The 26,873-nt window shown below is 36.6% G+C and overlaps 1 protein-coding gene across 1 annotated transcript in view; it reads right to left on the minus strand.

Annotated features, from left to right (window-relative positions):
* Window positions 1–627: 627 nt before the first annotated feature.
* The window catches only part of LOC306948598 (uncharacterized protein C10orf67, mitochondrial), a gene marked incomplete at both ends in the record, with an annotated part of 33,727 nt that continues 7,481 nt past the window's right edge, over window positions 628–26,873 (minus strand). Inside the window, 8 exon segments of the mRNA XM_079538242.1 lie at window positions 628–720; window positions 1,390–1,470; window positions 2,345–2,432; window positions 5,759–5,818; window positions 5,911–6,002; window positions 17,238–17,303; window positions 20,713–20,771; window positions 21,910–22,054. Of these exon segments, the coding sequence (XP_079394368.1) occupies window positions 628–720; window positions 1,390–1,470; window positions 2,345–2,432; window positions 5,759–5,818; window positions 5,911–6,002; window positions 17,238–17,303; window positions 20,713–20,771; window positions 21,910–22,054 (684 nt within the window).

Below are 26,873 nucleotides of genomic sequence, written 5' to 3' on the forward strand. Positions count from 1 at the left end.
GGTAAATAAATTGTTATACCACATATCAAATAAACAAAAAGCCCTCAGAACAATCCTGCTTTTTAAATAAACCATAAACTAACATTCCTAAGAGATAGAGTGAACAATATTGTGTTTAATTGCAATTACATTTTAAAAATTATTTAATAGTAGAGATACTGAAAAGAAGAGGGTTTAGTATTATACTCATGCATCTTTGTTGTTGTAGTGTATTTTTGATAGATGCTAAAAGAAAAGGTAAATATCTCATAATGTTCTTCAAATACAGTTTAGTGGTGATATTAGAATTCAGCATTGAAATGGCATTGCGTTCATCTCTTTTCTCGTGGGAAGAGAGGACTATTCACAGTCACACAGAACTATGCTGGAAGGGACCTCTGGAGATCATCTACTCCAACACCCCATCTAACACAGATTCCCTAGAGTAAATTGCACAGGAAAGCATCCAGGCACGTTTTGAGTATCTCCAAAGAAGGAGACCCCAAAAGCTCTGTGTACATTGAAGGTTTGCAGGAAAATGTATCTGGAGAAATACGATTATGTTCAAGTATATACTAAAGAGTTAGAAACAAATGCTTAAATTGCAGAATAGGCTACGTTGCATCAAAGATTTCAAACTCACCATCTTCAAACACTGGCCATTTTTGGTGTGTTTAGAAGCCTAGGAAATTCACCTGCGTCTCCTTTCTGCTTTCCAGTAGACTGGGAATATAATGGGGGCTAGATGAGAAATATTTTCTTGTTGAAGATCATGAGAAGCTATTAGTCTGCTATACCTTGGATCCCTCCCCTGAAAGAGTCTGACAATCCATTCACTGAGCTTGAGGCATTAGGCTTAAAAGACAAAATGAAATGTTATTGTTTTAGGCAACCATGCTATTCAGAACTTTAGAATGCCATTTCATTTCTCACTCTGGTCTTCCCATTAATTTTAGTACTAGATGAATCAAGCTTATATCAGTCTTGTTACTCACAGAGAAATACTATTTTGGTTCATAGTCAGGTAGTTACAGTTGCAGCCACAAACATCTATTTATTATTTCAAGTTACATTAGCTTTAAAACTGAATGTGGATTGCTTTACCCAAATGTTCGTTACTGCATGCACGTGGCAACCAACATTTGGAAGATATGAATATGTAAAATATTTCAATCATGAAATGCATTTAAATAATCACAATTCATGTTGTAAAGAAAAATATCTCTGTCTCAGCAACAAATCATTGTCTCACACTGAGAAATTCTTTCACTGAAACAACTGTCCATTATGAAAATGATGAATGTTGATTCCTGGATATGTCACAGTCTTATGCTTCACAAAACTGTAAGAAATGCTACCCCTATTTACTGCTGAGCATATCTGAGCTTTTATGTTCTGAAAAACGCTTACCAAAGTTGAAGGTAAATGTGAGCCATCTTTGAATCTGTTTGTGCCTTTTATGTCATTTTCAATACAAATAGGGCAAACCATCTGTAAATGACAGACCAGACATATATTAAACACATTTTAAGACAGTGTTGTTCAAGCATATGAGCTGATAAGCAAGAAATCAACATTAATAAAAGATTTTGAAAAGGATGCAACATTTTTTTGACACTTATTGAATATGGATTTGCAATGCATAATCCTTTATAAATCAGAGGGAAATGTTTTAACTTATCTGTTCCTGAATTGTCCATTTTTTACAAGAAGAGTTGAATATATTTGAGACTAAAGTTGATATATTAATATCCTGTATATGTATGAATATATCTGATATACTTCCTTTATCAGGAAAAAAATCAGTGGAAGTAACTGAAGTAACAAATATGTGCAAGTCCTGTATCTTAATCTAGGACATACTTCACCCTACTAAACTTATCCAGAAAAAAGGTCAAAATGCCACTCTTGACGTTTGTACACACTTGCATAGGAGGAAGATGGATAGTTTTTAGGGGCTGCACTCCCTGCTGTGTTAAGACATACAATGTGAGTAGCCCTCAGAGCAAGAAATACACTAAGTCTTATAGTTCCTAATCCCTCTACTTTCTGTCAGGTGAAGCAAGGGGAAGTCTGTAGTTTCAGTTCAAATCTGGAGTCTGCAAAAGCTATCATTAAGGCTCTAACATGTGTGATATTTGTACACATACTACGTACACAAGATTGTGCTGTGTGCAGCTGAGCATATCCGGCCTTGACAATCTGCCTTTGTTGGATTTACCATTTCACAATTTTCGCTATCAAATTTGTTTGACTTTATGCTATAGGCTGGCTTCTATGACTTGTTACCTTAGAAAGCTCAGCATGACTTCCAATAAAAACATAACAGTTAAAATAACAGTCCAGTTGCTGCGTCTCTGCTTACTGTTTCACCAGCAAATGTATATCTAAATGCTAGAAACTGGCGTTGCAGTGTTTGTCTAAGAAACATCTCATCCTTAATTGCATGCAGACTGAAAAAATTCTCATATTGAATGAACTTATATTATGCCGCCATTCTGAACAGCACCATACATAACATTAAAGTTTAAAATTGCCAGTTAGAGAAAATTTACTTTTCATATCTTTTACAGGGGAAATACTTAGGTAAACACTATTGATCAGCAAAAGTAGAGCAGTAACCAGTAAGAATTCAGTAATCCATAGACATTAAAATGCCATTAATATACTATATTAAGTATAGTATATTAAATACATGAGTAAAGTAACAGATCCTATGCAGTGGAAAAATCTGTGAGGAATAGAAACAGAACTGGAATTCTAAATACTGTCATTTTTCTGTCTGTAAATTTACTGTATCTTTAACCTCTGAGTGCTGATACTTTATCTAATCATTGAAAATTGCTACCTAATTTCTCAAGGTCCAGCTCATGAGGTAATTTGAACAGCTGTAAGTTTTTTTTTCCTCTTTCTGAACAAAGAAAGGTATTACAATACTGAAACTGAACTTCTAAAATAAGGTAAGCAAAGGGAAAAAAATAAGATGAAAATTGTTCCAGGTGGTAAGTTTTTTTCTTAAGTAAGGGTAATAGTTTGGATGGTTTGGATTATTTTTCCTGTATTTGCCATGAAAGTTTGATAACTGGCATTTAAATAGTCTCTTGTGCCACAAAATAACCAGAGCTCAGTTGCAGTTAAGTAATACTAGAAGACAACATGGCTTGATGTGACTCAAGTCTTTGACACAAAGATTTTAAAGTAAAAAAAAAAGTCTGTATAAAAAAAACCAAAAAAACAAAGCAAAACAAAACAAAAAAAAATTATAAAAACCATTTCACATTAACTAGCACCTGTCACAGCTGTTATACTTGAGTGGGCAGAGATGATAAAGTTTGATTTCTGTGCCCTGTTTGTGTGTGGTTACAAGATAAGAACTTCACAGATCTTTTAGCGGCAAATAGCAAATTAAGAAAGGAGTAAAGGAACACTTAAATGGATTTAATTTTTATGAAAAATGAAAGAGAACTGTCATTAGAAGGAGCAATCAGACACATGAAAGCTCCTCCAAAAACAATGCTTCCTGTTTTATTGTGTTGGCCACGCTGTCAGAGGCAGGTGTTGGTGGTACGGCAGTAGGGCTTGAACCTTCCTGCCAATATTCTGGTACATTTTGCTGCTGTGTGAGGGATGGCATCAGAGGGGCAGTCTGACTGACATATGACATGCGAGAGCATATGTGTGGGAACTGCTGAGTCACGGCCTGAACCTCTGATTGATCACCTGAGGCGAGCCATGAGTCAGCCAGAGGAGCACAGGTGAAGGCAATTCTCCTGTGCTGCCGGAAGGGGTGGAGCCTGGCTCCTCCTAGACCTATTTAAGAGCTGGCTACCAGTAGGGAAGGATCTTTACTGGAGATTGCCTTTACTGGTGTTTTGTGGGTGAGCCCAGCATGAGGGTAAGCCTTACATTTATTCTCTTTCGTTATCATAGTCTACTTTGCCTAACTCTCTTGCTTATTTTGTAATTATAACAGCCTAATATTCTTTGATTATATAGCATAGGAAGTAAAGGAGTGTAACTGAATTGCTCCATATGGATAAAATGACACCCACTGATATTCATTGATGCTTGTTGAATGCTTCTGGAGACCAAACAGTGAATGTGAGCACAGTGAGGTGGTGGGTGGTGTGATTCAATAGTGGAGACAGTGACAGAGGGCCATCTCCACTCATGCAGATTTTTACAAACATAGAATGCAGGCTCTTGTTCTTTGCTGGAGGAAACGCATAGCCAGTGGTGGTGTCTGTGCTGAAAAAGAATATTTTGTAGGTGTGAATTTGCTCTATCAGATACTATTATTGGGCTCTTTGTATCAGTTGTCATTTCACTGGAAATAAACAGGAGGCATTACTTCTGGAGCAACCAGCATTCAATGCTCTCTAGATATTTTTCAGGCATTTCATCCACCAGGCTGAAGTCTTTGATGATATTCATAAACACACTGAAGCTTTTCTGATCACAAGGGGGCTCATATATTTTATAGTTTAAATTTTAAACTATGCACATAATAGAATAATAATTTATAGCAATGTACACCCTAAAATTCAAGGTAAATATGCTGACCAGGTAATCCTACTGCATTGTAAAAATAAATTGCACAGTCCTTTAATACACTGTCAGGAAGAAAAAAGAAGCAAGAGATAATGATTTCCCTTCCTATGGGCTATTTGTATCTTATCATTAATTGCCTTTTTATCTAAATTAATCTGTTTCCATGATGTGAGAGTTCTTTGCTGCATATAAAATTAGAAATTAATCTCTTTCTTCAGCAACTAATTCTAATGTTCTCTGTTAAAAAACGCTCCAGTCCCTGCCCATTCAGGTAACACAGTAAATACTCATTAAGATAGAGCTGAGTAGATAACAATAATATAATTTTATTTTTCTACTGAGTCTTGCATGATTGCTAAGAACACCGATAAGACTGTCATTATGTTATCACTGTATCAACATAATATATTCCCACAATTTTCAGATGAGAGGATAACTTGAGGCCAATCTCAATGAATAACAAACTTAACAAGAAGCTCTCCATTGACCTTAGGGATATTGTATCAAACTGTATAAGCACAAAGTGTTTGCTGTGCAGTGGATGTACTTTCATTACAGTTCACCATTTGTAGGATGGGAATTACACCATTCTCACACCGTTGAGAGATGTTGGGGAGATAAAAAGTAAAATAACCATCTGAAGTACAGTAGAGTGTGCAGTTGGAGGGGAGTTCGTCTTTCTAAAATATGGTTCCAGCCCAACTGGATTTGAAACTCTCTAGAAATTCTCAGAAAACAGTTGGTCCCTGGAGGTGTTGAAGAACCATGTAGGTGTGGAGCGGAGGGACATGGTTAGTGGGCATGGTGGGGGTGGGTTGGGGTTGGACTAGATGATCTTTTCCAATCTTAATGATTCTGTGATTCTATATTCTACTGTATATGGATTTTTAGATATTCTTGATCTGATGCTTTCTACCTAAAAGCTATCTTGGAGATATCATGGCCTACGAGAATGGTGTTTTTACAGCATGACACCAAATATGTATGTTGCTCATTCTAAGATGCAGACTAAAGTTATATGAGTGTTTGAAAATTCAAGGTTTCTAGAGATAGCAGCAGAGGACTGCATAGTGCAGAGGGAGCTAAACCTAATGCCATCTGATCTGTGCTGCCTATGGAGCACACACAAGAATCAGAGCAGCCCTAGGGTTTTATCTTGAAGAACTGATTTGCAAAGTCTGATTTTTAGTATTTTATCAATGCAACCAAAGTTATTATAATACTACACCTGTTTTGTACAATCTGAAATTTCTTTTTCCATATTGCATTACTTTGCTTAGCTTTCTTTCTACAGAGGGGAAAAAATAGAAAAAGAAGTGGTTAAAATTGTGTAGCGGCTTCTCAAGTGTCTTCAAAGCACATCTTAGAAATATTGACCACTGCCTTGCTATGGTTTGCCTCTCTTGACCTTCACATTTCTTCAGTTTTCCATTTTCAGCAGTCAGGGAACTTTCAGCAGCTACATTTGTTATCTAAAAGTAAGTAAAACATTATTTTCTTAATCATCTTGCAAAAACAAATACAGGTTTTGCTCATACGCAGTGGTATTCCTGTGACAAGTTCTCCTATTTTGGTCTATTAAATATTTCCAGTACTCTGCTAATAATTGAAAGATTATGCAGCCTAAGCCAGCAGTTCAAAGTCGGTTCATCTTTTCCTTTGTTTCTAAGAATGGTGGCAGTTAGGCAATGTTTTGGCAATTGTAACAAAAGGAGCACGGTGGACAATTAGACGCATTTGTCCTAGTCTTACGTGTCTGAACCTCACCTTAGTGCTGCATATGTGTCTGAACCTCATCTTAATGCTATCAGTGGGAAAATTACCATTGCCTTAAATTTAAGAGGACTTGAGACTGATAACTGTAAATTTCCCCAAACAAAACCAGCAGTATGTAGAAAGTACACAGTAAAGAAATTAGGAAAAAAAGTTGACTCAGATCTAGACCTGATTTGCACAATTGTGTCTATTCTTTGGGCCCAGGAATACCTCCTGATCTTTGATTCTGTGTGGATGACCTGCCACTAATCAGTCCCACACCAGGTATAAGGGCAGGAAATGCCAGGTGCACAGACTTAAAAGGAAGCTGTTTTTCCCAGCATGGAAAACTGGATGGAAGGACATATGCAGGTGCTGATGGAGCATGCATAGGAGAAACCTCCTTGCTCTCTGCAAGAACTTGAAAGGAGGTTGCAGCAAGGAGAGTGTTGGCTTCTTCTCTTGTGTGACAGCTAATAGGACACAAAGAAAAAGTCTCAAGTTGTGCTATGGGAGTCTTAGATTGGATACTAGGAAGAATTCTTTTCAATGAAAGAGTGATCAAACATTGGAATGGTGAAGTCCCTATCCCTTGAGGTATTTAATAGACATGAGCGCATGGCACTAAAGGTCATGGGACTTGAGAGGTCATGTTAGGGTTGGACTTGATGATCTTGAAGGTTTTTTCCAAACTTGAGTGGTTCTACAATTTCTCTTCCATAAGAAGTTCCCTTTGAAATTGTTTTCTCCTCAGGCAGCACTGTTTCAGTGTCACCTTCCATTGGCAGATTAGTCACTGCAATTTCTTTTTCTTCTACTTGCAGTGCTGAAATCTGACCTTGGCCATGAAAAACTTTAGTATCCTATAATATTTTTATCCCTCATGAAATTAGAGTGCCATTAATTGGGCATGACATGTCAGGAATCTGTAACATGCTAACCCACCTCAAATACACTGTTCTCTCAAGATGCCATACATATTACTTTCTCCAACTGTAAATTATAGCCTACACTACACAGAGGAAAATAAAAAATCAAATGAAAAAAAAACCAACAACAAAGATATGAAGCCTCAGTCATTTCCTACTTCCACACACTTCATCTAAATATGTATTTCCTCCTCCAAGAGAAACATTCAATCCCTATTATATTTCCACAATTCTCTACAGGCACACTGGACGTGAATCTGGTACCTTATACACTCATCTGTTTGAACAGAGATTTCAAGCTGTCAGTAGTGTTTTGTATTATACCCTTACCCTTTCCACATCAAGTCATTTTGTTTTTTCAGCTGCAGATGCATTCTATTTTCTCTCAAATACACATGCTGGTGGCTGTGTGGCTAGTTCAGAGGTGCAAACATCAGAGTTAAAGAATAGATAGTATTGCAGATACATGGCAGTACCAAGCCTTTTAAATAAAGAAAAGCCATTTTACTGACTATTAAAAATCAAATTAAATTAATTGCAAATTGCAAAATACTAATTATCAATTATTATTAAAAGACTTAAAAAAAAAAAAAAAAAATCGCATGACCAAATTCATCTTCCAACACTGATTTTCACTGATAACACTCCAGATTTCAATAACAATACACCTAGGTAAATGCAGAGCTGTAAAAACAGAATTAGGCCCAATATAACTGCACACAAAATATCAAACCATGTGCTTAATGGTGCAAAGCAGCTCAGAACTCCTTGGTTTTAATTTCCAGCTGATTCTTTTTAAGAATTACAGATGCTTGAAATAGAAGGCTAATAGGGTGCAACCTTGACTGATCTGCTCTCTGACTGCTGGGTCAGGTTAGGGTAGAAAAGACCACATTTAAAGGCTTTCCATAGTTTGAAGATCCGTAGCTCTTGGAATGGTCCCCTGAGGAAGCAGTAGCTGTTCTGAACTCTAGTTCAGGATGGCAGTCAAAAAGAAAATGAGACTTGTACCTGTTCTTCATTTAAGAGCCTATGTGGAGGGGAAAAAAAAAAAAAAAGATTAAAAAAATAGTTAACTTTAATCCCTGTAGGGATTTCCTGTAGGGATTAAAGTTTGTAATGTTTCTACTGAAAATAAAAAAAAAAACTGATCTTCTTGAATCTGTCATCATGGACATCTCTCAAAATGATGCACTTCATGTCTGAAAAGAAGAACAAATATCTTTGCAAAAGCAACCATAAACTGGACAAAAGATCAACTTTTGGAGGTAAGTGAAACTCCTGTACCATTTCAAGAGCATCTCCAGATCACAGAAGCACATTCTTAATACAGAATAAATCTTAAACTTTTAGTAACAAAAAATCTTTGCTATTTATGGTATGTTTCTTGTCTTTCAGTTTTAAAACCTCAGACAGGCAAATCAAGATTTTATTCAGAATTAAATATGAAATTGATATAAACAGTAAATGTCTTTTGCCTTTTCCCATCATTTGAGATATTAGTTCATTTTCATTTTTGCTTCTCAAAATTAGGATTGTATCATTCTAGGTGCTTATTTTTGTCAGTCTCTCAATCTAGTGCAGAGTGATTGACTAAATGTTATACACTCTTTAAGCAGATTGAAGCTAATGAAACAAATTTCTGCCCCCTATTGATCTATCCAATGAAACACCGCTGAAGGGCTGAGAAACTATTGCTTACTTCTTTCCATCTGATTTAAGTTCCCATGTTAGATTAATGTTGCTCAGATTAGGACACCCCATCCATAAGCCTCCTGAATAATCTCCACTGAGAACCTGAGCTTTCAACAGCCACCCATGGTACATATGCATGGTCTTTGGACTGCCTCAACACATGACCATCTGTCATCATTGCATGGTGCCTCTCCACAACTGGGTCGGACCCTTGCCTGAGGGCATTAGGTTCCAGACAATGCTGGTTTAGATGAGCAGTTTGGTTAACACTACAAGGGCCATCTGTTCTACAGGAAATCCTTTCTCTGTGTCATTAATGAAGTATTTGCAGCACATAACTATATATTTGTCTACTTGTGTAAGCTTTTAGGTAACAGGAGTTGTGAGGGCATGTTGTTTGCAACTGAACAAAATAGTCTTCAGAAATACCAAACTTTGTTACATATATCGTGTTTACCTGTCACGGGTTAGTAGAGATGAAAATCTATTACGTATTTAGCAGTGGAAGTGGTTAATTAGCTATGGTTTCAGCAGGGTTATAACACCTCAGAACCTCAGGCAATCTAAAAGAACTGAACATTAATCTAAACTTTGTTTAAAAAGTCTGTCTTCTGAAGAACAAAATATGAATCTGATCAAAGGATTCAAAAATTTAACTTTGGCAGGGAAGTGCTGCTCTTCTGTAGCATATTAACTTGTTGATTATAAGAACCATATTACAGGGAAGACATTTCATGTATTTCTGCCTGTAATAAAAAATTAATTTCCAGAAAATGAAGCATAGCCAGAATCTAATAACTTAAGTTTTACATGCCTACTATGCTTTCCATCCACTGTTCAAATAGACTTGGCTTTCAGATACTGGAATTGCAACTTGCTAAGTAGGAAGAAAGACAGCTGGGATAGAGCACTTTGCAGTCATTAGTTTGATAGAATATCCCCTTCCTCCAAGTCTCATTTTCTTCTTAGAAGGTGAAAGGTGAAATTCAGTGTACCCTACTTAGAACAAAAAATATTACGTTACAGAGAGAAATTCACCTTGGGAAGACTGCTAATTGCCTGAAGGTTTCCAAAAGTGATCACTGTGGGCTGAACAGCCATGAAGGCCCAGAGATGGATGAAAATGCAGTGGATGTATAGACTTCTCTTTCTACATAATGCAGATGAGTGTTATATCAGACACAGTGACCTGACTGGGAATCTTCTATACTGAGGAGCTTCAGAAGTACAATTTCTCTCTCTCTTTTTTTTTTTATGAATTCTGAAATTACAACTACTTGAGAAATTAAGAAAAATCTAGGCTGAAATTACTGATTATAGGGTGTACTACAGCTTCCTCCTAGTCTACTTAAGCTCAAAAAAATTCAGAAAACTTGAGTGAACCTCAGTACTATTTTGAAATCTAAAACACAGATTTTTTTTTAACACCAGTATTTTTTTTCCCCAATAACTATGATTACAGGATTTTACAGCAATAATGAGTATGTATAAAATTTTCAAAATACAGAGAAAGAAAGCCATTTCGTCTGTATTAAATACCTCAAGTTAAGGGGCAAATTTAGGGAAGCTAGAGAATAAAATGGAACTAAGAAATAGAACTGAAAGTAGTGAAGCTGTGAAACAGATTTCAGGAGAACTATGGCAAGACTTAGACACTTTTTCTGTTCAACTCCTATACTGTTCTCATTATTAAGTTTCGTGAGCATGAATGATTTGCTCTAAATGGAAATATATATATATATATATATATAAATACTTTAAATCCGTTTGATGAAAGTAGTAGAACAATGTACTTTTTCCATCTCCAAACTACTGTTTCCCCTAGTAGACTTATATCCATCTCCTCTTTGCTCAGTAGTACATTATGCAGTCAGCTACCACAGAAGCAGTATAAGCTGATATCCTATTATTTTCAGTGTCTTAATCTATAACAAAATGGATTTTCTTATGTAAATAAAATCCCTACCTAGATACAGAAAAATTTCTAAGGTGAATGCAGGTGTCCACTTGCTCTGTCCACAAAACAAAATTGTACAACCAGATCTGCTACAGTACAAATGCTGAACAAAATATCAGCTAACACTGTATGTGTACTTAGTAGTAATTGCAGAGTAATTTTACTTTATTGAATATACTATCATGCTCCTTGCAACCCACACTCAAAAATTTAATAACCTTATACATCAGAATCATCTGAATCATTTAGTGTTTTATTCATTACCGACAGACTGTATCTTGAAAACACCTGAGGCCATGTAGAACTCTCTATATTTTCTAACAAACACTGTCCTACGTGGGCAATATGTCTGGTTAGGCCTGGGCATTCACACAGTGGCCTTTGGGATGGCCGCTGAGGAGTAGTCGGGGCTGCAGAGATACACTGTACAGGTGAAACTAATCCAGTGCTCCTTAGTTCCTCAGTATTTTTTTTACACAGTTCTAGCAGGAAAATTCACGAACTACAAGAAGAAGCAAGAGGAAAAGAGCATTTGTAACAACAAAAATTATGCCAATAAAATACTGAAGAAACCAACCTTATTATTCAATCAAATTGTTGTGGGATAAGAGATGAGATCTGAAGAGTGATTCACACATACACATTAAATGCTATTTCTTTATATAATATATAATTTTCTTTTAACTTTTTAGTTTTATACCTTTCCTTCTCTGCAGCTGGCTATGTTACCTTGAGCTTAAAGCTCTACTCTCCAAACCGAGAAGTCCAACGGTGGACAAGGCTTACTGTCAACTCTAACAGCCCTCTGCTCGGAATCCAAACTGGCAGAAACACTTTAACCAAGGGCTTTTTGAGTATGGAAACATCGTAACTATTACCTAGTGTTCCTTATGCCCCCATCTTTCAACGTCACAGCTACGTCAGCCAAGTTTCTGGTGAAGACCTAATTTTCAACCCCTACTTTTTTAGGATGCGTACCTGTGCAAGACCAGGGAAATTCTGTAGCAAGAAAGTCCTTGTGGTATCTAACCATCTTTGTTTGACTGTGGACAAAAATCTCCTCCTGCTACAGTGTTTTGAGCTACAAGAAGTTGAACAGATAGATAATTACTGCTAGTATGCTATACTTTCCTGTTTGTGTGTTTGTTTGTTTTAAGGCAATCACATGTTGCTTTCAAATATTACAAGTATTTCAACCATCCAAGATGTTCAATTTATCTCAGCATATGGCTTATTCTCACCACATGCCATAGATTTCCAAGTGTAACTCTGATTAATGGTATATGTCAAACTGTTGAAGGAAATTCTCTTCAAATGTCAGGCTGATTAGAAAAATTTAGATATTGTCTTCTGAGCACTGGCTTTTTTTTTTTTTTTTTTTAATTATTATTATTCAAACTGAGACGAGGGATATCAGCAGTCCTCTACTGAAATTAGTGCATTATGAAATTTAAATTCAATCTTTAGGGAAAATAAATAATCCAAAAGTCCTTTCTTCTTACAGTGCTTCTCTGTGTTTATTTTGATACTATGAATAGATCCCACAAAGGTTAAAGAACATCCTCAAATACAAATGCACTTTTCAGCCAATTATTTTTCTAAAACATTTACAATATAATTCAAAGCAAAAGAGAAATACAAACACTTTAACTACTCTCGCTTTTCATGTAGGTAGCAGTAGGTACAAACGATAAATAACATTCCTATTTGATTATGATCACAATCATAAAGCTCACGGTAGAGTGATGGCTTTAATAGTTCAAATAACCTGACTTAGGCTTTAGGTTCAAAAGGGCTAATCTCACAAGGAGGAAAATGTAAATTTCAAAGGAAAGCATTCAAATTCTATTGAAATATTTCAAGATTATACCTTGTTCACACAAATTCATCTATCTAAAGAATTCCAAATTTGGCAAGTAAGGAGGAGGACTTATTGGAACTTATAAATCTTAAAAGGACTTCCCTGTCTTTGGGAGGGGAGGACAACTTAAGTAAAACAGACCACCCTTACTCTCTCTCTGTAAATCAGTTAAATGTTTTTGATTGTTAAGCATGAAAAGAAGGGAATAATACATGGAGGATAACTCCCTCAATATTGACCGGAATACAAAGACATGCAATTTTCTTACAAAATCATTTAGTCCTGTGCTGCAGGTATCTCCTCCCATGCACTCTCAAATGAAACAAGATTCTCATGAAAGAGTGAGTGAACCACGCTGTGGAATCAGTACTCTTGTTTGACCACGACAGTGTTCAGGAGATAGATGGCTACAGGCTTTTGAAAATTGCGCTAAGTATTAAAACCCTTTTTTACTGTAGTTTGGTAGCCATGAATTCTGTATTTGCAGGCTTCTCTATACCTCAGTGATGTTTCTTGTTTCGCAGTAATCTTTGCTTTTTTATTTTCACAATCCCTTCAGGGTCATATCCTACTGTTAACCTTGATGAAGAAGAGGAAATGTTTCCATCATGTGGATACAATTGATTCACAGCTTAACAAATTCAGAAATAAAAGGTTATCCAATATCTAGACCATCTTTTTAGGAAGTTGCAGTGCTGTACAGCACAGTAAACTATTGGCCTACTGAAGCACTATGGCATGAACTTAGAGCTCACTTTGTACTGCTTTGGTCTTGAAATATGAAGATATTATGTCAAACAACACCCTACTTTTCTGTTTCTGCTTCATAGCATTGATTTTTAGGTAAAATACCACTACTTCTGCACAAAAGCTGGATTAGCAGCCTGGTGCTATAGGTTCAGTATTTTCAGCTATTTATGAGGTAAGATAATAACAAATGGATTTGTTCTATAAGATACTTCTGTTGTAAATGGAACAGATTTTCATTTTCGTGGACAAACCTTCGACTATGCTTACCAGCTAACCACAGTTGTCAAACATCATGCCCTCTGGTCTGCCATTTTTGCTTAGATTAAAGAGCAAGGAACAGTGAGGAACATCTAGATTCAAAGGGCTAGTGAGATAAGGATAAAGTCTAGGAGCAATGTGACTTGACTCCATCTGGAAGCAATGGAAAAAGAGACTAAAAAAGCTGTAATGAGAGTAGAGTGCTACTAGTGCAGGGCAAGGAAAGTATTCTTCTACTCAACTAAAACACAAATACAGGTTTATGGGGAAACCAGTGTAAAAAGAAAAAACTAGATTAAGACGATTAAAAAAGAGGCATGACACAAGCAGAACATTGAAATATTGGCTAATAACATTGACTTACATTTTACTTAAAAAAAACCAACTTGTATACTTCTTTTTGTGCACCACCCAGGACGACTGGCATTTTTATTTCAGTGTCTCTTCTTCTTCTGTTGCTACAATGAACTACTGAGAAGTACAGATAAAATCATAGGCACAGACTTTTGGAAAAAGTCTAATATTAACTCCCTGTTATAATTTCTTGAAGATTTTCATTAAAATGAGAAAACAAGAAATATTTTACAAATAGTATACTCAAGAGACAAAGGGCTTTTTATTGACATAAAGTTGTATAAATATGTATTTGAATTTTGATCTATGACAAGGGAAAATTATTTTTCAGTTCACAGACAGAGGACATGATAATTAGAAAAACACTTTTCCTTTGAAATCTTCACTGGATATGAACTGGAACTGTTCACAGCATCAGAAAGTAACAGCAACTCCTTGGCTGGCACTGAGCTGTGACAAAGCCAATCATTTCTGTGTTACTGCTCAATGCTGATTATGAGGCTGTATTACTCACATGGCAGGAAAGTGAAAATATTATTTAGAAATGATGATCCCTCTCCAAATATTGAAAGAATCATTGAAGTAGGCAAAAAGGGAAAAACATTTAAACGAACATTTTCCCCCTAGGATTTGTTCTAGACTCCTACTATTGTTTCAAGTTTATGTACCTTACTGATGCTGTCAAGTAGTTTAATCTAAACTATTACATTTTCCAATATTTATACTATTAGAATAAGTCATTCTGCATCACTTTCCAACATTTATTGTTATAAAGTCAAAATATGCAGAAGTGCATGGTAATACAGTAATTAATTCACATAATAATCTTCATGACAATCCTTTAAAAACTTGTTAGTACTTAGAGACCTTTTGGGAGTGCCAATGCTTTATTCCACCATATGTCATAGGATTTATATTTTCAGGATCATTACATTTCAACCTTACATACAATGCACTTTTGACATTCAGCGCTCATTTCTCTTCCTCATGAGATCGATGTGTTCTGAGAGTTTTTATTCTCTCGCTTGTCCATCTTTCATTCCCACATTTGTATGCACTCAGAGTACAAAGAAGAAGTCTCAGTGAGCAAAGTGGGCAAGTTTGCACTGAGCCTACTTCTTCCTTGCTGTTTCCCACAGGGCAGGGTTCCACTTAACCGTGCACTTTACTGCTCCAACCTGTCTGCCTTACTGTATTACTGCTGTATTTCTTTCATGTTTCTTGATGATTTGTTTGATGGTATATAATGAAAAGGCCACAAAAAGCTATATTCTAAATTACAGTAGGTATTGCAGGGTAGTCAAGGTATCTTCAGTACGGTCTATAAGCCATCACAGTGCATACATTACACGTTTATGCTGGGATACCATGAGACCTTAGAGCCATCCTCACAATGCGTGTCCTAGATATTTGGTAACTGTGTGCTTGACTTCAAAGAGAATTGGGAGGAGAGGGAAGAATGAGACCAAGTCTTGCTCAACATCCTTTGCGAAGTTTGGGTTGCCATGCACTCCTTTGTTTGGAACTCGGGCCATTTCTGAACTAGAAGGTTTTCGCAGTTCCTTCAGTAAGATGAAATATTTTCTAGGTGAAAATTGCAACTAACTCTGGGGTGAAAATAGAATTGAATGTCTGAGAATCAATATTTATTCATTTTAAAAACTATTTTATTTTACTCCTGAATTATTAAAAGCTTCAATCTCTGTTTTGTTTTGTCTTTTAATTTATATAAAGAATAGATCAATCCTGACTGCCTAGATTTTAGTGTTAGAGGTTCCTCAGGGATTTCTAGGACTACCACAATTCAATTTGTAACTGAAAATGATTCCTCCAGGTACCTCAGTTATGATTTCAGATCCAGAAGTCTGTCTGAGCTCTTCTTGTGTTATAAATCAGTTCAGAAACACACTAGGAATCCAAATCACTCCTCAGCTTTACCGTGTAACAGCAATGCGTTTAAGCATTTCCGATAAACATACAATTTAACAAATCCGCAGGTCAGACTGCAGTTCCTAGCATCAACCAGGATTCTCTACTGTGCTTTTCTATCCCAAAAGATAATTTTTTTTTTAAGGAGCAGCTTGCCCTTTTGCAGGCTAAATTTAGAAAGGCAGATTTTAAATTATTTCATTCATGACTTCCTAATTTCAAGAGAATTGTGCATGCATCTTGTTTTCATAATGAAAATTGTTTTCATTACGAAGATTCTTATGTGGATTAATTTAACAGGGAATTTATTTGGTGGCTACTCACCTTCGTAAACTGATTTGAAAGCCCTGTTCTATAACATTGTGTTTTGTTTTCCTCTAGTTTAAAAAAATGCAGTCCTACAATACTCACCCAGGCTCACTGGAACTGAAAACTGAGGAAGGAGCGCAGGATTGGCCCCTCACTATAAAGCCCACGACACATGGTGCTGAGATTAACAAAACAAAGTACAGCAGCTATGACTTGGCACAAAGTTTGACAAGCTGCAGAAAAGCAAATGTTTAAATAACTGAAGTGGTACTGATTTTCTATTCACAACCTTTTCTCTTCTAAACAGTATCATATTCTCTTCCAGCACATTTAGATCGCAAGTCAAGCTGTGTTTTATTTTTTATTATAATAAACCCAGTCAGTTTACTGTAACAAAGACATACTAGTGGTGATCAGTGTGAAAGCCAGTACGAAATCAGGCTAGGAAAAAAAGTCAAATGGCAAAATAAAGGACCAGCCGTCTGGAAAGTTCCTGGATCATGTAAAAAGAAAATAAAAGGCTGTGTTCTTATGAGACTAATGCAGAATACAAAAATATTTAAAGACAAAACTCTCTGTCGTTGCCTACGACATTTGTTAACAGCAGCCATAAACCTTACAAATAATGTCACATTTATTAAACATTTTCCAAGCCCATCTAAAACAAAATATTAGTATTTTTTTCTTCTAAACATTTCTAGTAGCATTGTTTGTATCTATTCCTCTCAAAATACCACACACAAAAAACAAAACCCTAACATAGTTTTGCAATGGCTTTTTCACCTGTAAAGCAACTTCCTGACCTGAAAAACAACCACATTCGATCTATGGGATATTGCAAAAGTTTTGTGTATTTTATTATATTTGCAATAAATGATGGTTCATGAAAATGTTTACACAAATATCTTACCAGATTTTTATATAATGATCTTCTGTTTTCAAGTTCTGCCTTCATCTCTTCTTGAAATTCAATTAACTAAAATACAAGCACACAAGGATTAGTGTTGGATTTTGTATTCCAGACAGGCATAATTCTCTAAAAATTATTTCTAGAGACAGTTCCCTTATCAAGAGACAACACATGGACAGACATTTCTTTATTAGTACTGATAGTAGATAGGGATCTTGATTTACTGCTAGCCACTTTCCTTTGGGATTTAATAGTGCCGCGAGTCACATGCATAAAAGCCTTCCGACGTAAGTAAAACAGAGCGTGATGTCACAGGAGGCAGGAAGATGACAAAAACATCAGAAACAGAGAGTTCACTGATTTGAACTCTCAGAAATGTGGCTTGTAGACATGTACACACTTGTAGAAAAATGGCAGGATTGCAAATAATCAGCAGAGTTCTAAAAGATCTGTGTGAGATAAGATTTGTCAGCAAATGATACATGGGTCTCACCAATGACAAAGAGATGTGACTACAGAAGAGTGAAAGAAGGATTTCTCAGGGATTCTCCAGCGGTTTCAGAATCAAAACATGCTTAAACATTACACCGTACAGCAGTGTCCTTGAGTTCTGCTGGATTGGAGCTGTCACAGTTGCTGTCAGTTGGGACCGGCAAGTTAAACATCTATATTTCCCAGTGTGATGAGGAACAGAGTTTGTTGCTTACTGAATTTGCATTTAGAACATTATTAAAACCAGACAATGTTGAACACAACACTGTCATTCATTTTCTTTCATAAAAATGGAGAAACGCTCCCCTTCAGCACAATAACCCAGAAGCTGGAATGCTCAGCCGCAAATCAGGGCAGCTCACATTGTGTGCCTCTGGGAGTTTTATGGGGCTTGATTACAATATCCCAAGTCATGGAAAAGTGCCTTAACTACCACTCTGTGATGAGAATAAGCCACCAGTTCTGTTCAAGCTGTGCCATTGGACTCAAAGAATATGAAATTCATGAGACTAGATACAGAATGCTCACGCATGAGCTTCACCACATAGCAGAGCTGTGACTGCATGAGAAAGAGGAATGCTGTGTTCTGACTTGCTGGATCATTTATGAATTTTACATTAGACTACAAGAAAAAAACACCAGACAACCTCACACACTGCACACGGACACATAAAAACCAAACACAGATACTCAGTAATAATTCAAAGAAGAAACTTAGGGGAAAATTCCTTTCTCCATGTATCCCTGCCAGTACTCCAGAGATTATGGCTCTTGTTTTAAGAGAATATTTTCCAATCAGAACACAGTGTAAATGAGCAGTTAAATCACTGCTATATAGAGCTATCTACTCAAACATCCTTGAGTTCACCAATTAGCAGAATGCTGGGCAGGCACTCTAGTCCTTGGGAGAAAGTCAGTGCTTGCCATCTCTCATGATGCTTTGAGAGGAGACTGGAGAGCTGGGGCACAGCTGGGCACAGCTGGGCTGTCTGGGCACAGGGAATCCTGTCAGACTCCAATTCCTAACCACAAGACATGTAACAATATTTTCTTATTAGTCCAAGTAAAATACAGTGCTCTGAGCCTGTTTCACCATCATTTACTGTTTCAACACAGAGTGTGCTTTGAATTTCATCTTTAAGCCTTGACTTTTCCTTGTGTAGTGTGTATAAGAAACTGGCTGGCTTCTGTACCAGTTTTGTGAACTCCACTTCTGGAGTGAGAAGTCCAGCTGCTGAGCACTGCAGCAGTGCGTGCCTTCTGGTCAAACTCCTCGTATTAAAAATAAAGGCTTTCTAATGTAAGAAGAATTTAACCATATTCTGGTTATCGAGAGAATAGCTTCCAGTGGGATATGCAGAAGAGGGAAAAAAAAATCAGAAACGTCAATAATGTAGTTTATGTTTTAGAATTGTATTTTTTTTCTTTTGGGAACAGAATTACAGTTATCAGAATTATAATGAGAAGGGCTTCTCCAAAGGCTTCTGACAGCACTCCAGTCTTATCTACTTGGCAGAAAGTACAGCAGTCATGAAGGGCTACCTGTGTGGATAGTGGAATTGGAGGAAGTTTGGGACTAAAGCATGTGATCCATATTTACACAAATGTAGTGCTTTGAAATCACATGAGAGATAGGTAGAAGAGTTCCTACACTGCTGCTCAAATCTCCCAGCTGAGGGAGAATCTGCAGGAAAATACAGCATGTGAGACAAAAGCCTCTATTGCACTGAGCTGAAGTGAAGAAAAGGAAAATAAAAAGTAAGCTAGAGGAGAAAAAACTCTGTTCTGATGACTGGCACTTTCAGCATAGTGAGATTTCAAACCTGAGGGGGATTTCTGAACACTGTCAGACCTTAACAGCCAAAACACTAACAGAAGCATCCCTTCCTTGACAATGCAGTGTAGTAGGCTGACCAACTAGTTCTCCATTTCCAATTTTAGATTTCATGCATAGTATCCTTTTTTTAAACTTTAATGAATATAACCTTTCAATAGTCCTTTAGGGATAAGTAGGTTTCTGTATTTTAGAGTGGGAAACTTGGTCATAGAAGGCAGATTCATCTACGGTCACAAGGAAAGCCAATGAAAGGAATGACTTTAGAATTCCAATGCCTTAGCTCACCATCAATTTGTGTTTTTAACATTAAGTTCTGTGAGAATTTTGTAATCCTTAATAAGCACAAAGAAATGTCATTATTTCCCTTAAGATTTACCACAGGTAAGTGAGTTTTCTACAGAATCTCTTGGGAATTTTTCACAGAAGGAATGTTCTCTATAGAGACTCATATATTGTGACTGTTCTAAAGTTTTCTATTAAAAATGAATAGATCTCAGGAAGAAATATATGCCTTGCAGAAAAAGTCATTTGAGAACTGTCACAAGACAGAAAGGCACTGGGAGGATATATAGAAGTTATAACAAGTAAACTCTGAGACCTGTCCATGTTTTATCATTTGTTACCAAACGGATATTAGCGTTGGAAACGTTTTTTAGAAAGTTGTATTTCATGCCTTGCCTAGCTACTGTGTTGCTCAGATAACACATAAATAATAAATCACAAATAATTATAGGTCTATCCATGGGTAATGGAATATTTTACAAATTGTAGGTGACTAAAAAGGCTTTTGTTGGATGTAACTTGCTATTTGCTCTTATCCTGCCTTCAAAATCTTACTGAGTGCATTTTTTTCTATACTAAAGTAGTCCATCATTTTAATGTAGTATACTGAGGTTCAGAACTTTCACTGTATTTCAACAAAATTATACAATATGATGGGTCAAGAAGCAACCATACTCATTAAAGGAACACCAGCTCACTATTACTCTACAATGAGTTATACTACCATAAAACATAATGTAACATTATTCAAGTCTGAGACTATTTTTCAGCTTCCTAGCATTGTTTGGTCTATACACTGCTAACAGTCCAAGCCTGTTAATGGTCCTCCAGGAGTGTAGCTAACAAATGTAAAAATTACCATACCTGTTGAATAGTTTGCTCATCACTTTCCATTTTTAATTGCATTCTTTGAACTTGCCTATCTGAAAACAAGAGGAGAAAGAGAAAGCATGGAATTATACGCCTCCATTAATGTATGCAAAATGTTTGCTTCAGGTCAGTCTATAAACCTGGTGGAATGCACAGTGGAGCAGTCCTGGCAGAACGGTGACCTTCATCACTGCCCTTGACATTCACAGCCTTCTTCCTGCTGTTTGGCCGGCTGGTCAGATTGAGATTGAGAAGTAAGTTCAAGAGCCAAGTGTGACTGAGAACCCATAGCTTTTCATTAATACTATTTATGGACATCCTTGCTGTTAGTCACAGCCAGTACAAAGTGTTTTAGCAGGTGGTTCTTCATTGTTCATGCAAAACTTCCAAAAGATAAGAAGCACCATTGAATCAGATGATAAGCAGGAATCAGGAATATTTTCTACGTCAAATTCATCTTGCTACTATTAAAGACAATACTGGGTCTAAACCACATGGATATAACAAAATTAAACAGCCAAATTCTAATCTATTGCTACAGTTTCCAGTTCTCCATTAAATATTTTATAAAGGAAATATACAAGAAGCAAGTTGGTAAAGATTGCACACTGTAGGTTTTTTTTTTTTTTTTTTTTTTTTTTAAATCTCCTTTTAAGAACTGTAATAAAGCAAAAATATCGGAAGCATAGATTATTTCAAAGAAACAATTTCTGTTAGAAAACTTCCTCAGAAACACTGAAGTACATAATCAGATAACAAAATGTATGCTTGGATATTTTGCAGAAGCTCAAAATCTACCCCCGAGAGAATTTCATGTAATGAAGATAAAATAGCAGATCGTCATTTAAAAGCAAAAATACTGATTTATAATGCTGTTCTACTTCAGTAACTTTACAGCACTTATCCGCCAAAAATATAAACTCAACTGCATTGCTAGGCAACATTACAAGTCTCAAAAGCCACAGCAAATATTCCTTTGTCATAAAATAAAAATATGTAAATATATGCATTAAAATTAGAATAAATGCGTATGATTTTCTGTACAAATACACACAAAATTAGCATTCAATACCAAAAAAAGACAACAGCCCGGAAAGAAGTTACAATACTTCTGAAGTGCAGTAACAATTAATTCCTACTTCAGCAACATTTCAGCTGAGCATCTTGAACCACGGCAGCTTAAAGTTTTACCTAATGCATGCTTTTCTTTTTCAGAGTGTTGCAGACAATTCTCAAGACGAGCAATCTCGTTGCGTAGTTTGAAAACCTCTTCTTTGAACTCTTCATTCTCTTTTTCAAGCTTTTTGTTTCCACGGTCATCGCCTTCAAAGACAACCTAAAAGATTGCAGTGCCTTGAATTTATAAGTGAGGAATCGGGGGTTTCAATATGCTGCACTGCTATAATATTATACAACACAGTATCATATAATTTCTGAATTCTATTACAGAGTCATAATATGAATAGAAAAAAGTTGAGGCTCTAAATAGGTTCCTGCAAGAAGAAAGGCTGCAGTACATTATATACAAAGACTATAACACATGGGGACATTTTATTGACAGGAATAATGCATATCATACTGTTTGTGTGCCCTCATCATTCAGGTCAATTTATTATGGAGGCTGAGTCCAGGAAGGCAGCTGGGGCCTATCCACCCACACTTCCCCCCGTGTTTCTGAAGTGCTGTCCGTAACTAGGCAGGCAGGAGAGGCTGCGGACAGGCAACACCAGGGGGTTGCAAAGTGCATGGCTAAGGAGGGGGGCTTGTTGCCTTTGTGCCATTTCTCAGTGACAGTGCTGCCAGTGTCATGAGGAGCACATCACATGTCAAAGCGGTGAAGTTTTCAGGCTGGGAGCCGCATGGAGTCCATCAGGCCTTCTGATATCAACACAGTTGGTTTGCTACTTGGTGTCGGAGCCACCCAGAGGCAATTCATATTCTGAACATTAACATGGCTTTGCATGCCTGTCACACATAGACCGTGCAGGGGTTTAATGCTATTGAAGACTACGGTTTAAATCTCTATGCAAACAGTGATTACCTTGTAAGAAGGTTCCAGGATAACATACAACAAAAGACTTTAAAGTTATAGTTTTAGTAAAGCAAACTCATTTACATTTTTATTATGCGTGTCCTTTGTTTAAATCTTGCCACGTCCATTATGGAAAAGACTTCTTATGCAACTGTAGCTTATTGGGACAGCTACTCTTTTTTTCTTGTTGGTCTCAAAGCTATTGAAAACATTTGAATATATTGTCTTATGGCTGTCTAGATTTTACTGCCACATATTTCTTTTAAAATTATAGAAAAGCTTTCAGAGCTGGCACGGATCTTTATAGTAATACTGGAATATTAACTAACTCCTGGATCTCTTTAAAATATTAACACAAAAGAGAAGATTCAGACAGCAGCTACTTTGCTTACTAAGGAAAATTTAGGATGCTGTTTGCTCTGCTCGGTAAAAATATGAACTCTGTTTAAAAAAAAATTACTTGAAAATAAAACCCTGAGGTTTTCAAATGACAGAAACTTGAACTGTAAGGTACTTAGGGGTAACATTTAGCCCAGAACTTTCTGTTTTGCCTCAGAAAAACATTTTTGATCTCAAACTAATCAGAACAGATTATCACTGTATTATATAAAGTTTTGGCCACAATGTTTCCATTGATTTTATAAGAAATCGTGTAAATAAAATGCAAAGCATTCTGAAAAGTAATTCATGCAAGCTTGTGCTTCTCCATCATTTACTAAAGAAATTTTACTTAAAGAGCAAGTTTTCTTAGCAAACACGTTACTTCTAAGAACGCAAGGTGTCTTCATAAAGTTGTGAAAAATGTTTCAACAGTATTTCACCTTAAACAATCCTTGTGCAGCAAAAAAGTTGCTAGATGGCATGCTTGTTTTGAGAAGCTGTATCAAGCTCAGGAAACAGCAGCGCTAGGAGAACAGCACGTGCAATATCGGAGTGCTAACTAACTCTGCTCAGGCTGTAGTCAGCTCAGCCCACTGCAAAACCAACTCCGGATCTCCGAGCTTCTAAGAAGCTGTTACAGCTCTTCATAGGCTGATGTCCATTTGTTCCTTTCTTCAGGCAGTATTCGAGCAACAGCCGATGCTCGCAGAAGAACCTTGAGTTTATCGTAAAGTAAGCCCAAACGATTGAATGAAACCCGTGAATAAGTTTTAAACGGTGCCACAACTACAAGCGTATCCGCAGTCCTTTAGTGCTTTCATGAAAGGATACAACACTTTCTCCGCCTGGACTTTGCACATTACCGAGGCAGCCTTTAGCTGTAGCCCCACCGCCTGCCAGGGACCAGAACTGCACGTCATTAACTATTCAGGCTCCTGCTGCAATGAGGACACTCATTAGCAAAACGAACAAAGGGACAATTTTCTGTAGCTACAGTCATCTGTTACACTTTGAGTGGCAGGTTTTGTAGCAATGTTCTCTCTACCATCTGCCCACAGCGGTAGCGTTTGGCTTGCTTAAACTGGGGAACTTTCAAGATGTAAGAAAAAAGGGCTGGAGGCTGGAAGGCAATTATGACACGGCTTAGCCAAGAGACTTCAGCATTTCTCACCTTATCTATTTCATTATCTCCATTCTAACAGTTTTAATACTTTAAGATTAAAAAAAAAAAAAAGAAGTATATGCTAAGCCTAAATAAATCCAATTACACTTTTATTAACGTGATACAATGCAGGTTGTTACCTGCATGCATTAGGCATTTCTAATTATATTAAATAAATATGCATTCATAATTTTGGTCAGTAAAAAAACTTAAATTAGATTTATCCACCTATAATGACAATATTAAAGGCAAATGGCCTTGAGGTAAAAGTGAGAGAATACAGCTATTTATTATGTAGTTGTGAAATTCACATTTCCCTTTGGCATCTCAAAGTATTTAATATGCACACAAGATAACTAAAGGGACACTTGAAAAACAGGTAGGATTTTTGCCCTTTTAATGCAAAAATATACAACGAAAATTACTGATGCTATCATATGATACCAAAAAAGACAACACTTGAGCATGTTTCAGATAAAATAAATTTCAAATAAAATTTCAGATAAAATTATAAACTGCAGTTTTTAACTTTTTTAAGTTTTAACTTTTAACTGCTGTTAGTTTTTTATGAACTTGCCTTGGTAACAAAGTAACTGTAGAAAATCTGTCATTTAAGTTATCATCTCCCTTTTCCTTCCAAAGCTATTTTTTAGGCATTTAAAGTCTATTATTTACACCACAAGAGGGTGCAATGGTACAAGTCGTCATGACAAACATCCACAATACACCAGTTTTGAGTTGCAGGGGAAATGATCATTCCAGTGTTTATTTACATTTATTGTTGGAAAATCATACATCCGTAACAAGAGTACATTTATAACAATAATTGTTTCATTTTCATGTTTAAAATGTCAAGGTTGAAAGTGGAAGGTTCTAGTACAGCCACTGCTTGCACAAAGCCATTACTTTTCAGGCAGTCACTCTGCTATTACACTCTTATCTTCAATTCAGCTAATGGGTATACTCTAAAAGGGCTTCCAGTCCTCCAGGATCATTCAGGGGATCAAGATTCTACCACTCCTCTGATAACATACTTCAACTGGCAATAATTTTCCTGTGTATTTTCATCCTCTGGACACTGAATTTTATTATGTCATCTATGCAGGTCTTTTAAATGTAACAAAATGGAGGCATCAGAAAGGATAGGACTAACAAATTACTACTGGCCCAGATAACTCCTTTCATTCTTTAAGGCATGTCAGAGACAGAAAAGAAGTTCAGATAGCATAACTTTGGAATGAGAATAGGCATTTCAGTGCAAATTCCTTGACAGGGGAAAACAGAGAATGTTCCCTTTTGCATAAAAGCAGAATTCTCAGAGAACAGATAGAGTTAATTCCTCATTTCCATGTATTTTTTGAGTTCTTCCACTGGGTAATGAGGGCTTTGCCTGAAGAATATTTTATCTCTTTCACAGATTACACAAAGGTCAGGAGCTGCACAGCACCCCATCTTATCAGAGTGACAAATAGAACTGTAGATATTTACCCTACAAGCTCCACAGTCCGTGTTACTAACATAGAATGAACTTCTTATAAGAGAAAACTTCACCAATATGCCTCCTAGTTTTCCTGGTAGGCAAAGGGCCTCATCTATGTCTACCTTCCTCTTTGTGAGGTCTGAAACTAGAGACTTACAGTTTTTTCCACAACTTAGTGGAAGGTCACATCACTAAATTTTAAGGCAGGACATATCTTACTGCAGCACGCTATCTTTTAAGCAGTGCTACTAAATCAAACAACTTGCAAAGATCTTGTGTTCACAGGTACCACTCAACTGAATGTATATTCTTCCAAAATAGCAAAATCAGCTTTGTTGGAAAATAGGTTTTATGTAATCTGTGATGCTGATTAAGAAAAGTCACACTAAGTTTTCCATTATGTAAAACACCTACCACAAACTGGTCAGCTGTTTCTGGGGGGCTTCTAAATCTAAGCTCTCTTGGCTTCCAAGTCTACAAATGTGTGTTCTCTGCAGACATTCAGAATCCTTTGTAGTGGTTGATGAATCAGAAAGTAACTGTTACTCTGTGATAAAAGCATATGATTCTGCCTCCTCCTATACAGAACATATCTTTTTTAAAATTGCTCCCAGAGTTTTTTTCACGTTATTAACCACTCTACAACTTTTACCTACTTGTATGTTCACACAATTACAGCCGCTTTTTTTCCTCCCAATATGTTACGAATTTTTTTGTTCATAATATTGACATTCATATTACCATTTTGTATGGAAACAGCTGGATCACGGCCTGAACCTCTGATTGATCTCACTGAGTCAGCCACAGGAGCACAGGTGAAGGCAATTCTCCTGTGCTGCCGGAAGGGTGGAGCCTGGCTGCACCTCTCCTAAGGCCCATTTAAGAGCTGACTGCTGGTGGGGAGGATCTCTTCTGGAGATCCCTCCTCTGGAGTTTTGTAATGAGCCTAGGACAAGGGTAAGCACTCTATTTATTCTCTTTTTGGTATAATAGCCTGCTTAGCCAAACTCTCTTGTTTATTTTGTAATTATAACATCTGTATGTTCATTGATTATACACATTTATAGTCCTCTTTTTGCTTCGTTATCTATTTTAAAGCC

The sequence above is a fragment of the Tetrao urogallus genome, assembly GCF_951394365.1.
Source record: "Tetrao urogallus genome assembly, chromosome: 7".
In the NCBI taxonomy this organism is placed as follows: Eukaryota; Metazoa; Chordata; class Aves; order Galliformes; family Phasianidae; genus Tetrao; species Tetrao urogallus.